The 14155-nt window shown below is 40.0% G+C and overlaps 1 protein-coding gene across 1 annotated transcript in view; it reads left to right on the forward strand.

Moving 5' to 3' along the window:
- Positions 1-13211, forward strand: part of LOC104522990 (fer-1-like protein 6) — a gene marked incomplete at both ends in the record, with an annotated part of 32519 nt that extends 19308 nt beyond the window's left edge. The window contains 9 exons of the mRNA XM_010165427.1: positions 760-868; positions 2591-2771; positions 6538-6658; positions 7942-8042; positions 8731-8821; positions 9588-9707; positions 10838-10990; positions 12318-12504; positions 13065-13211. Of these exons, the coding sequence (XP_010163729.1) occupies positions 760-868; positions 2591-2771; positions 6538-6658; positions 7942-8042; positions 8731-8821; positions 9588-9707; positions 10838-10990; positions 12318-12504; positions 13065-13211 (1210 nt within the window). The remainder of the gene's footprint in view (positions 1-759; positions 869-2590; positions 2772-6537; positions 6659-7941; positions 8043-8730; positions 8822-9587; positions 9708-10837; positions 10991-12317; positions 12505-13064) is intronic.
- Positions 13212-14155: the final 944 nt, after the last annotated feature.

Consider the following 14155-nt stretch of genomic DNA (forward strand, 5'->3'; position numbering starts at 1 on the left):
TCCTCACACTGACACCCATCTTTGGCCCTGTAGTTTAAAGGACAGCAGGATAAAAACAAAAATAAATGAAGGACTGGTTGGTTTCAATAGTCTTTTGCACAGGGCTGACATCTAATAAAACGTGGATGCCAGAAATCTTTAACTCTTACTGGCATGACTGAGAACTGAGTGTCTCTGAGCAAGGTCAAAGTCTTGATAGTACAAACACATGGTAGTAGGTTAAAGTCATCCCCAGGGAAAGCAGAGCTGGGCAAGCACTCCCCTGCCTGGATGAGTTGGGATGGCAACATTTACTATTGCAATGAAGGAAGACTAGTGCTGTATTCACTGCCAAATTACTTCTGTTGGGATGGTGATATTTGGTTGCTATTGTATTAAAAGGGCCCTTGAAGTGCTGTAGATGTGCAGTTTGAGTGATGGCATAAGAGTATGTGAAAATACTGAAATCATTCAATAACAGCTACTGCTAAGGCAGAGTATGAAGTGAGGGGTAACAGCTTTTATGTATTCAGTTATGATATAACTAGACAATACTGACAGGGACAATGTCACACAGGTTTATCTCTTTTTCCAATCATATCAATTTCTCAGAGAAGAGGCATTACTTTTTCCTACAAACTGTGCCTCACTGACCACTTCAGAACAATAAATCTACAACAGTAACACAGCCACTAGAGATTTATAAATACTTCTCTGTGCTGTAAAAAAAATGTGGAAGGTAAAATAAATGTATTTTTCTGCCTTCTTCTTCCCTAATAGATCTATGAAGAGAAATTTGAGGAATTCCTCCTCTTTGGGACATTTTTTGAAGCCACAATGATTGATAGAAAGGTTGGGGACAAGCCAATAACCTTTGAAGTTTCTGTTGGTAAGTGTGTTAAGCTCTTCTCCAAGGCAGAGAGGGAATCTCAGGAGCAAGGGGATGCTACTTGTTATTGCAGCTGTGTCTCTGGGCTCAGGAGTCAGCTTCAGAGCAAGGCTTGCACATTTGAATTAGACCCTGACCATAATTTCTCTCGGTAGTAGTCAAGCTGGTATGGTTGTCTCTACTCCCAGATGCCCCGTATTAATACAAATCTTCTCACTCAGTATATACAGCGACTCACCCAGTATTTAGTGTCCTAATCTATTGGGAGACCCAACTCATATAATTTACCTCAGGGCAGAGTTCATTCTGTGGTGCCCATTGCAATCAGTCCCTGACCCCTTTGTAGGGAAGGACCCATGTGGACCCTCTTGGCCAGCTCTGTTGAACTACATGTGGGACTGTGGCAGGGGGGTGATGTACAGACATGCCTCAAAATGCATGCACCAACTTGTCCTCTGAGATCCTCCTGGTAAGTCCTGTCCTATTTCTGAGTAAAGCAGGACTGTACTACATGAGGTACCACTGTGGGAGCAGACTAAAGAGACAATGAAGACATTTTCATGACCATTGAGTGGATGTTTTCAAAGCAGAAGAAATTTCCCTTGAGAGAACTTTGAATTGGTGTCATTTCCCTTTCAGGGGTTTACTTATCTCTGCACTAGCCTCACTTAGAGTCCAATTGCACAGTACTACCCTGGCACTTCCCATCTTTGTTCTTGTGTGTGCTCAACTGTAAGGCTATGTGTGCAGGGAGAGATGTCTGTGATAGAGCAATCAATGAGTAATGCTGAAACTTAGCAGGAAGCAGAGCTGAGAATGACAAAAAACTCATTTGTATATTTGGGTAAGAAAGGGTACTGATTCTTGTCAGAATTAATACTAAAGATTAATCTGGCTCTGAATTCTGGACCTGAACATCTACCAGCTACCTGTGCTGTTGAAATTTTGATCCAAATTTGGCAAATGGCCATTATTTACATGAAAAGCTGAACCAAAAGTCCACACTTGGATGTTGTGTGGGGTTAGTCAGCGTATCCTTCTCCTGCAGGGAATATTTTCTGCTTGTCTACAATAAAATCTCTAATTACCAGTCCGATGGATGCACTGCTTTCCCAGTGCTGATAATTGCCCTTTAAGGAAAAATTCTGTCAGAGAAGATGGCTGTATTGTTAGCAGAGTTGTCTGGCATCAGGCTTGAAGCTGAGGCCTCAAAGCATTGTTATTACTAACTCTGCAACCCTACTATGCAAAATTTGCTTGTCTGAAAATGAGCTTTAGTGCCTGTGAGATCAGATTTTGAAATGATCATCCATATGTTGTAAAGAAGGCATACATTTGCTATATGTATCAAACACATATCAAGGCTCCTGGGTCTAGAAATATCAACAGGAGTGTTGTTTTTGCTTCTGAATTTCTTTAGCAAAAGCTTGAGGTTCTGGTGGTCAGCAACCAGAGGATCACATCACTTAGTGATGGGGGTGGTGTACTAGGTATGTATCACATAGGGCAGGTAAGCAAGCACTGTCCTGTAGTCTGAAAAGTCATTGGGACCAACACACTTTGTCAGGAGCTTTATAAACTGTGGCATGGCCAGAACAGCTAATGAATAGGAGGGGACAAGATTTTCCACTGGTATGACTGCTCTTTCTCTTTTTTTAAACCTCATTCAGATTTACCACCTCCAAGCTAGTCATGTCTTCACTTGTAACCCCGTCTCTCTAGGTAACTTTGGAAATATTACTGATGGCGTCTCAGCAGGAGCTGGAGGGAAAAAGAAGACACGCAATGGAGAAGAGGAAGAAAGTCTGCTGCATGAGGCGGAGGATGAAATTTCTCATGAGCTTGGAGTACCCTTGATATCCACCACACCCCCTGAGAAGCCCCTGATCACAGGTGGGAACAGGTGAGGATCTGTGTTTCAAAACCTTATAATGCAAGAATCTGGTTCCTATTTTATAATCCTGTGGGATTCATTAATCAACCCTGGCAGCATTAAACAGGTTGTGTGGAGTTGAGGTTTTTAAATCCTAGATTACAGCTTTCACAACAGTAAATTTTCCAGGCTCCACTGAATTGAATGGGCTTTGAGCTGTTTTACTCTCATCTGAGCTTGGCCTCATGGGCTCTTGGTGTTTCTAAAAGGGCTGAATTATACCAACTATACACTGGAAAACTATAGGCAAATGCAACTTCTTCAGTGCTATCCCTGGTTTAGGGTTTCATCCTCTGATCACAAGTAACATCCACTCAGTGACCAGTTCCAGAAGCAGAATAACACAAAAACAATATTGAAATCTCATCAGGATAAAGTCGCTTTCTCAGAACACTTTCCAAAGCTAGTAATTATAGATGTAGATCTAAATAAAAAGTAGTTACAGATGTAGGAGGAAGTAGTCCTTGAAAAAAAGAATGGAGCAATGGATGAAAACATGCAGGACAGTTCTTCTAAATGGTCTTGTTTAGAAACAGAAGTATAAAAGTTTAATTCATTTCAAAGATGCTAATAAAAAGAAATATTTTCTCTGTTGCTTTGGTAGGTAGAATGATCCCCAGTATTGCTGAGTGTCAAGACTAGATGGTGCCCCTTCCTTTAGAAGGGCAAGTAATGCCAAGCAGTTTACATATAAAAGGAGCAAGTGGGAAATTTTGACCTGGATCTGTTTGGTTTCTGGGCCAGGTTAAAAAGTTCTTTCATCCTTTCTTGCAAGATAAAATAAAGAGTGGAAGAAAACAAGAATGAAAATACCATGGTAGAAATTTTTGTTTCCACAGTAAATAAATAAAGAGAAAGAGTGAAAAAATGATGTTTGACAGAAAGATAGTTGCCTCTCCTTATTAACAGAACTGCAGATTTGGTTATATGCTGGGTTATTATCCTTCTTGAGAGACTGTGGGATATTTAGTTTGTCCCTTAAGAATTTAGATTTTAAGAACTGTCGTAAAAGAATGAATCATTCTTCAAATCTGTTATTTGCCTCTTGGCTCACTGCAATATTATCAAAGTTTTCTCTCATTAAGGCTCCCTTTTCCTCAATTTATGTAAAATACTGCATCTTTTTTTCCCTCCTGTGCTATCTAAAAGAGTTTGGCCAGCCACCGATTACCAACTAATGATTTTATGACTGTCATCTCATATTGGCATCTTACTGGTATCATTATTAGATATTTTTAGTATTAATCAGTGCTTAATGGGATATCCAATAGTTCAGATAAACTCTGCATTTTAGAGTCATAAATGAACAATAGAAAACAATAACAAGACTCCATTTTGGAGATTAAAACTACTAACTAATTAAAGGAGCAGACTTCTAAAATAAGACTTCTAAAGCAGACACCATGAAAATGCCAGGAATTTTCCACATTTATGTCAAAATGTATAGCAAGGATAAGCTAACACTGAAAAAGCAGTTCCCCTAAATTGTCATAGAGGCAATAATAGCCATGAAAGTTCTGTCTTCCATGCGAATTATTTCATGGCTATAGAATTTTCTTAGTAAATCCCATGAAAAGACTCATAAGCTCTGTGAATTTCAGGTTAAGACATTCTGGCATTGAGAGATAGCTGAATTGTTCTTCCCTCTTATGAAGACACCAAAATTAATGGTTGCTTGAGACCTTTGTAGCTGTGCTATGCACCAAATTCAACGCGAAATGCTCACCTTACTGTAGGATACTGACAAGAAAGTGAATGGGAAATTCTGTTTCTCTTTTGGTATCCCGTAGGGCAGTAAAATGAAGTTGTAGAGAAGATTTTAATCTTTTTAAACATAAAAATTCTCACATAAACCTATTAGGGATGTGTGGAAGTTAGGAATGTTCAAGGGCGACAATTGATTTGGTTTCTGTGGGCTTGGCTTAGTGCTAAACGCTTGTGCCCAGTTCTGTCTGAAGTGATTTAGGGTACCTATCATCTGAGACATCCCTATAAGCAAATACAAAAGGCCCAGCCCCTTCTGGACCCACAGGTAGATGCCCATGTTTAGGAAACTCAGCCTTTTGGGGGTCTAGATTTCAGGAGCAGATAATCAAGAGCTTCTGTCTTGGCTGTGCTCAGATAGAGAGACTTTGAAATGGAAGAAATCAAGTCTTCTATCCACACCAAATGCACTCTATTTTCTTGGATATCATAGCCTCTCCCAGAGGAGAGGAAATGGAAAATGTAGCTATCTTTTCTGACAGTTGTTGAACATCATGAAGAGCAGGAGGTTTGGGTAGTTTTATTCTTTATTATCTGAGGACTCAGTTTCTGTGGAGAAATACTGAAGGATCACAATTGACTATACACCAGAAAATATCTTTTTGGTATAGCCTCTCCTGAGCTGCAGAGCATGTATTAGTGGCATTGGGTTGGAGCCATTCCCAGAAGAACATAAAGCAATTTGTAGAGGTTCATATCCATTAAAAAGCTCTCCACTTTCCTGCCATTAGTAAGGAAAATACTGAGGTCTCTAGTGTTAAATCCAATGTGGCTGAGCATGATGTTCCGTAACACTGTAGTATTCATATAAAGGGACGGCAACATGCTTATCGGGTACATAGTTTTGACATTTACAACTCTAACCAAAACATCAGGCTCTGTGGCAGGTGTGTGTTAAAGTCTGCAGAGCCTCCAGTTATGCTGGCGTCTTTTTCATTTTTCTCAGTACAAGACACTTATCCAGCTAAACACTCAAAGAAAGCAACATTTACAATGACAGTCAATACGGCAACTTGGACCCAAGTTATAAAGTGGGAAAAGAGAGAGCAGCAGATGCATTTTATCACTGGTTAGGATTTCGGTATCACTTTTACTAAGCAGGGTCCTGCATATCAGATTCTGCCAAGGAACGTCAATCTCCACTAACTATCACTTCTGGAAAAAGTGCCTCATGAAAGTAATGTGGCGAGGACCCTCTGCTGCGCCTGTCCTCCTGTGCAGCGCTTACAATCATTGCTCTTGAACAGGTGATCAGAGTTTAATCTTTGCTCCTTTTTTCTTGTTGCTTCACACTGTTAGCATTATTTCAGAGCTTCTCTGCATGCCTTTTTCCCTGGCTTTTCTCCCACTTTGGAAAGTACTGAAATTAGTTCCACTGACTTCAAGCTTTTTCTCTCCAGGAATCTCACAGGAAGCATAAGTGATGCTTGTGTTTGTTCTTTGTTGGTGCTTTAAGAGCCGAAGCTGCAGGCGGCTTCAGCCTTGAGCAATTAATTCCTGACTTTGAGTGAAAAATAAAAAAAAGTGGAGCAACAAGCAAGAATGTGTATGAGACAAGATAAGGGCTGAGTTCTGTGCTGTAATCAGTAACCAGTCAGAAGTAAAAGAAAGGCTCGTGAACAGGTGGAATTATCCAATCATGTCAATTGTTTAGGCACGTGTGTGATAATTGGTAACGAATCAAGTGAAAGAATGCCGCGTGCTTGGGAAGTGCTGGAGGAAAAAAGGCTATAGAAGCAGGGCAAAGCTTCAATAAAGTGCTGATGCCTGATGCCTGAAGACACTTGATGTTGGTCATTTCTTCATCCACCGCAGCTCTTGCCACATATTTACTGGTTAGCACATATGATGACATCCTGTCATGTCTTTGGTTTCTGTGCTATGAGAGGGCACCAAACAATTTTCCTTTCCAGTGCCTCCCCCTGAACTCCTCTCTTCCCTTTATGATCTGCTCCATGCTTTGTTTACACAGGAACTACCAGTACCTGCCATATGATGAGAGGAAGCCCTGTGTCTGTGTCAAGAGCTTCTGGGGCAACCAGACCTTTCGTCTGTACTCTTCTAACACTCTTGAGAAAATGGCAGATCACCTGGTAAGTGGCAACCATCTTCCCAGGCTCAGGTATGCAGCAGAATACAGCAGTGAGAAGTTGCGTTCCCCAAAACAGGCCTTCAAAATTTCCCCCAACTGCAAACCTTGATGTTCATTTTGTGAAAGAGTAGCTGATATCAGCCCCTTCTCTTTTTTTTTTTCCCAAATTGCTAGTCAAGTATTCCTGACCATTTTTTTTTTTTTTTGGCCATAGGGCTGTCCTCTTTCCTCAGATATGTTCTATTCTTTGTAAGAATAGTCAAACAATGAAAATGTGCGATATAGAATAATTCCATCCCCTATGGCTCCTCCTCTGATGTCTTGTCAGCTTACATGGTTTAACCTGTGTTTATTCTGGAGACTCTTTAAAGAATACTTTTTGGTTTTAATTTTCTTGAGAACACTGATTGAGACAAAATGGCATATCATCTCATGGGCACTCACTGTGCTGACCTAGTCAGTGTTTTCCCATAATTATATTTTTTTTAACCTTGTTTAAACTTGGCACTACCAATGGTCTGGAGAAAGAAACAATCTTTTTTGTAAAGCAACTTCTAATGTTAAATATTTTAATTTGAAGCACTGAGATTTAGAGAAGGATTCACCCCCTCTTTATCCTTACATACCTCTTGAATGACAGCACTGAAGTCATAGTGATGCAAGGTTGTATCATAAGAAGACAGTGGCTTATAGGTAAACATTTTTGAGCCCAGGTATTTGAAAATTAAGTATCTGAAGAGATGAGAGAGATGTTTGTCAAAGTACTTGAACACCCACGGGCCTTGCTGGAAACCCAGCAATTTATTTTAGTTTGTGAGGACAGACTCCATTTCTCAATGACAGCAGTAGGTGTTGTGGTAGACCTTGCATGTGGATTCAGGTGTCCACTAAGGTGAGAAGTTAACTAACTCCAGCAACTTGCTAAATTTAAGCAGCAGAGCTACTGCAACAGAGCCGAGAACTACCCATTTTCCTCCTACCTAGTGGAGAATATTTCCCACCAACTGGTCTTCACCAAAGAAGTGAGAAAACAAAGCTGCTCCAAGCAGTAGTAGCTTGGAGTAGCAGCTGGAGAGTCTGGGGAAAGGTCAAACTAAATCATGTTGCCAGAGTCTTCTCTCTGTGTACTTCAAGCGTAATGATCCACCAAAGGTCCTGTTCTGTCAGGTAACGAAGTCGCTTTCCTCATTCTTGCTAGTCGTACAGGAATAATGGTGTCATAACACTGGCAGAATGACAAAGTGCCCTCCTTTATATAATGACTTTTTCATGTGTTTTTCATAGGAAGACTCATTAGCGCAAGTAAAGGACTTGATCAAGGTTTCAGAGATTGCGTCCGAGAAGAAAATGAGAAGTACCCTAAATGATTTTGTCAGTCAAAGCAGGTAAATACATTTACTAGAGGCATATAGAAAATCAACTTTATATGTTGGCTACAAATTCCAGGCTACACAAGGCAACTCATGATAATAAAAAAAAAGCCCAGTAAACTTACTGATATTTATTTATTTATTTATTTACTTATTTATTCTGCTATAAAAGCAAAGACCTTACCAAATTGTAATTTCTATTTACACCTTTTTATTTATATTTGTATTACACAGAGAAAATATTTTATTGTTACTTTCAATATTCAGTATTGACAGTAGACTACTGTCATATTATTTTTGCTTTCTAGACTCTAAGAATATAACATATATGGGAATAAATAGGAATTAATAAAGTGTACGATAGACATACTTAAAAAATTACAAGGTTAACATAAAAAGAAAGAATTTCACGTACTGGGATAAACCACCCAGTAAATGCTGTGTCAGATGGCATGATTTGGCTCAAAATATATATAAAACTGAATTTATAGATATTAATGCTCTTTCCATGAAATGTGGTGTAGTTTTTGGACTGTATTCTTTGAAACTTATAGGTGCTCAATAGTTATTTCAGTGAACTTCAGAATCTCTGTCTTCTGGTTGATGTACTGCAGGAGAGAGAGAACATTTCATTCCAGTGTGTTTTAGCAACTCACATTAAAATATTAACACATTTAAAGAATGTGTTACTGTTGTGTCCTAGGGCCTTCATTACCATTGCTGAAAAGAAGCCCAAAGGGCTGAACTACACTGCTTTGGACAAAAAGAGACTCATGCTGTTCAAGCAGGAGCTGGTATGTGTGTTTTCTCTTTAAGCATTAATGCAATGATGTTAACTGAAGCACACTAGTTGTATACATATTAATTTCCATTTCATTTGACCATGCTGGAATGCTTTGTAATTAGTAGGAATATAATATCCAAGAGTATTTTTAAAAATAAACTCCAGTGGGCTTAATTGTTGTAAGATATCCTGAAATAAATCAGAACATGTTGGTTTTAAATACAAAAAAGACATTATAATAATGAGCTGATTTTCTTTTCCATGCATCTTAAAAAGGGATGATGCTGAGTTCAGTGGAAAACCAGCAAGTTAACACTGCTGTTAGGCCTTTGGTGGAGCTGAACTTGAAGACTAGTAGTATCTGGAATTTGGTATTCCTGGACCTAGTCACCTCCTCCAGGGAACCAGTAAGAAACCAAACTGGGACCAGGCCATCTGAAGATTTACTAGCTTAATTTACTGTTTGTAGCACAGAATTTGGTTGTGATTCTGTCAGGACTGAGATCTAATAATGCTGGGTGGTAATCCCCTGTGTCTTGGGACTTCCATACCTGCAGTATACATACAAGACAAAGCGAAGGTGAGAGACATTCACGTCTTGTGTTATTCCACTACAAAGAGCTGATCACTTTCTCTTGTGGCAAAGAAGGTAGTTGTTACCTTGAAACAAGTGTCTCCATCTTCTAACTTGAATCTAAGACTGTTTTCTCCTTCTGTGTCCTGTTCAAACAACTTGATAATGTATACAAAATGCATATTGTCTTTCTTGATTGCAGGAAGCAATGTCCAGTGATGCCAAGGGAATTGTTGAGCAGCAGAAAAAGAAGATGCCACTGGATGAAATGATGCATGAGACTCAGAGTTTTATAGATAAAATTCGATTTTTAGTTGATGAGGTAATCCACAGAGAAATTCAGAAATTCCAATTTAAAATCCAGGGCTTGACTTTGGTTTACATAATTCCATGTGAATAATAACTCCTGGCCTGGTTTTACAGAGTTCTCCTTTGGGTACCTGGACCCAATCCTGTTCTGTATTAAATGGAGCTGTTAACAGACTGGAGCAGGAAACACTGGGCTATGTGTTATCGAGAGGTTGCAGTACAGAGAGTTTTCTCTTCTTTTAATTTTAATTTAAATAAGGTCATCCCATATGTGCCCTGGTCGTTTGCAGACAGCCTGCTTTCTGATTTGAATTCCTATATCCCCTTGTATGGATGTAGTGATTTGGACTGGTATGAGCTTGTGGGTCTCTATACTATACTTTGCACTGCAGGCAATATCTGGATGTACTATTAAACCTGAGGATAACAGCAGAACATCCATATTTGTAGGGTCAAAATCCAGTCAGTCAAATATTGTGTCTCTGAGAGCTGTCTGTGCTAGAAAACAGGGCCATGGCTATTTCCTGGCTCAGAGAGTGAGTGGCACAGCCTGGAATTTTTTGCATCCTATGGCCAAATTCTCTTCCTTCTCAAACCAGAGTGACTTTGCTCACAGTGCCTCCTGGGAACAGCCCCTGGGCTGGTCTTTGCTTCAAACCACACTCAGGTTTTCCTTGGAGAAATGCTATTTGGGATAGGGCAAGGCCATGCCACAGAGCATCCTTACAAACAGAATGCATGACAGTGCTTGAGTTTGGCCCTGTTCCTTTTTGGTTTGCTGGTATAGATTAAGTTGATGGTATTTCCATGGTAGATGTTTTCAGCTTATGCAGTCTGTGGGTAAATTATTTCCTAAGACAGAGTTGTACCCAGATTTTTAGTTTTAGTTTCTCCTGAAATGATTTAGAGAGTGGGTGCTCCTTGGTCACTCTACAAAGCTCTCTGCTTTCAGCTATGCTTAGGAATGGAGGTTTGGACTGCAAAGCATGAAATGACAGCCTCTTTTATTCCAGGTGCACATCTGTCACTCCACAGGAGTCATGAGAGAATCAACTCTTGGTAGAGAGTGTTTTATCAAAAAATAATAGTGGAGGCTCACAGAAAGAGTTCAGTTTTACTTCAATATCCCTCATCCTTTAACAGCCACAGAATACGGTGCCTGATGTCTTCATCTGGATGCTCAGCAGCAACAAGAGAGTTGCATATGCAAGAGTCCCAGCAAAAAACATACTCTATTCCCCAGTGAAAGAGCAGAGAGGCAAGGATTGTGGGAAGATTAAAACACATTTCCTGAAAGTAAGTCTGGGGTGCTCTGCAAACACAGGTAATGCCTGGGGAACATTCAGTATTCAAATTTCTTTCAGGGATTGTATTTTACAGGCTCATCTTTGTAATATACTAAAAATGTCTACACATTTATATCTGCCATCTATTAATGTTTATTTCTTATATTTATGCTAATCCTTCCTTCAGCACTGTATCATTGCCAGGCTTTTGGTGTCTGAGTAATTAATTATCTCACTACTTGTTATGGCAAGTTTATAGCATTTTTTATCTATAGCTATATACATAAACAAATAGAAGAGATACAGCCTCTTTGCTGGCAAAGATGTTAGAATGCAGCACATGAAAGTCCAGAAGGAGATTGGTAAGAGATCAGCACACAGCAACACACATATCAAGGCAACCTGGGTATTCAGAGGCAATACAGCAGGTATTTATGCTTGATGTTTAAAATGTGCTTAGGTTTGTGCAACTTATGTCGAAAATACTGTTATGGGATTAATCGTCTTGAACAAAAATCTGAGTGGATATACTCCTACAAAGGCAGTGTGACTGGTAGTACCTGGCAGTGGAATATTATGCAACATAATTTTTATTATGGCCAACAGGAAAAGCCCAAGCACATGAGACAATAGTAACTTTGTATAATGACTATTTAGTGGTCTTTCACCTGGAGCTGCTGTGGGCACTCCCTTAAAATACAGCTAAAGAGCAGATAGAAATAAGCTCCTGATAGTTACCATAGGTACTTGATAAGCACAGTATATTTGCCCAAATGAACAAAAAAAATACCAGCCCCTTCAATATCAAGCATTAACTTAAGAACAGATAATACTAAACACTGAGCTTAGCAGATCTAGAAGAAGTGGGAGAGGAGAGGAAGGAAATTATAGTATTGTTTGTCAAAACTAATAATGTTTTATACTGGAATATGTTTTCTGACCTACCCAGCGGAGTAATATTTTTAGTAATACACAGGACTAACTATTGGAGACCAGCAAAACTGCATGAAATGTACAGTGAGCAGAAGTCTGAGGAAGTAAGGTACCAGCCAGCACTGATATGCTTGTACCTATGAGCTAGTCTGCACAAACATCTGCATATTAGCCAGTATGGCATTTATGTAGACTTTCAGCTGAGAAAATTATTCATTTCTTCCCTAAGAATCACAGAATTTCCTTGTGCTAAATGAGTCTCAGGGCCCACTGTGAGGAAATTATATTTTTCAGTTTATCAACTCAGTGAATGCTCCTTTATTTCATTTTGGCTTGGTAGGACTCAGCATCCAGCCATCTCTCTTTCCTCAGTTTGTTGGTGATGGGTGGATTTTTTTCTCCAGTTACCAGGCAAGCGCCCACTGGGCTGGACTGTGCAGGCAAAGGTTGACATCTACCTATGGCTTGGACCCGCCAGCTTTGCCCATAGCATCATGGAGAATTTACCTGTAGGATATGAGACCGACATACCATCCAAAACCAGCTCAGGACACAGTGTGATGCCCTCACCTGCCTGTCTGCTGTATAAAAGTAAGGCACTGTTTCTTCTCCATATTAGCAATTAAGAGGGCTTGTAAGAAACACATGGCTCCAAAAGCCCTATTTCAAAGGGCTTCAAACCCTCTGTTTAAAGTAACTGTTCTAAGACGATCACAGCTTAGCATCTTTTGATCAGAAAAGGCTGGTTTCATTGCCAAGTCATCAGTCCTGCCACTGACACTTTGCAGATGTAAGGGGAAAAAAAGGACCTGTACTCTTGCAATTTTTGTTCCCTGCCCCATGGGTCTGTTTCCTCACAGTGAGGAAGCATCTTTCACTTCTCCTGATGACACTACCATGTTGAACATCTAGTAGATAAGCCAGCGATGGGAGATAAAAACTGGCAGTTAACAACCTTGCAATTGAGACTTACATCAGACATTGATTTTAAGTGAATACAGAAGTCTCAGATGTTTCATTAGTGAGTGTGCTAGCAAAAGTTCCCCTTGTCAGATCCTGATTGGATGCCAGGTGGTGAATCTTCCCTTCCTACCTATGTGCTGCATCATTTCCTGGAAGCTGACATTACTGTTTTCTTTGCAATGACGTAGCCCTGCACCTCTTCCAGCTGAGAGCCCACATGTATCAGGCGAGAGGGCTCATCGCAGCTGACAGCACTGGACTTTCTGATCCTTTTGCAAAAGTTACTTTCACATCACACTGCCAGACCACAAAGGTAAGTTCCAAAGTCTCTTTCAGTAAATTAAAACACAACATTTTTTTCCAGTTAAACCATGAAAAGGAAAGAACTTGATTTTGCAAGGAGATTCCTAGCAGGAGTTAGATGCCTACTGTTAAAGGGCAACTCCTTCCAACACATACTGTTCTATGACATTTGCCATCAAAACTCCTGACAGTCCACTGCAAGCAAGACAGAAGTTTAGGTGTAGCCTGCTACTCCAACATGAGGTGCAATAGTATTAGTTTATTTTAGCTCCTTCGGATGTCAGATTCTCAGGGGCAGCAAGTGAATTACCTTTCTCTATATATTTTTATGTATGTTTTAAGTTTAGGAACCCCCATGCTTCTCTTTTCCTATAATCTATGCATGCAATGATTGAGCGGAGTGAAGAAGACCTTTATATAGCTTCTGTAGCTGTGCAAGCCAACATGGCTCTTCGTGATGGGATTGGCAGTGCACACATATGGTTTTAGAATGGTAAAGTTGAAATGAGCTGAAAACAGAGAGAGCTGTGAGACTTTCTGCATCCCTTAAATGCTGCAAAAATGTGCCCATAAGGAGTGGTCTCACATCTCCCTCAGGCATTTCTAGGGGGAAAATGGTCTCCTGTGGACATTTGATGGAGCCACTAGTGAGAAGGGGAAACTTCTACACAGTTCCAGCAAGAAGGGTTGAAATACAGCCCTGGAAAATGAGCAGGAGAATGGTCCCTCACAGAACACAAGGACTGAGTTTCAGAAGTCCTGAGCCCTCTACAACTACTCTGGAATTAAAATGGGGCTGAGATTTCTGAAACCTGGACCACAAGCAGAATTTACTGGGCCAAATATAGTCTCACTTCAGAATAAGTGATTATGACCTCCCCATCCAAATCCTCCCCAAAAATCTACATAGAAGACTGTCTAAATGTAATTAGCAGGTGCCTGGTCTTGGCAGAGTCTAGTTGGAGACCTGTGTCTA

Source organism: Antrostomus carolinensis, unplaced genomic scaffold (genome assembly GCF_000700745.2).
Source record: "Antrostomus carolinensis isolate BGI_N321 unplaced genomic scaffold, ASM70074v2 scaffold17583, whole genome shotgun sequence".
NCBI lineage: Eukaryota > Metazoa > Chordata > Aves > Caprimulgiformes > Caprimulgidae > Antrostomus > Antrostomus carolinensis.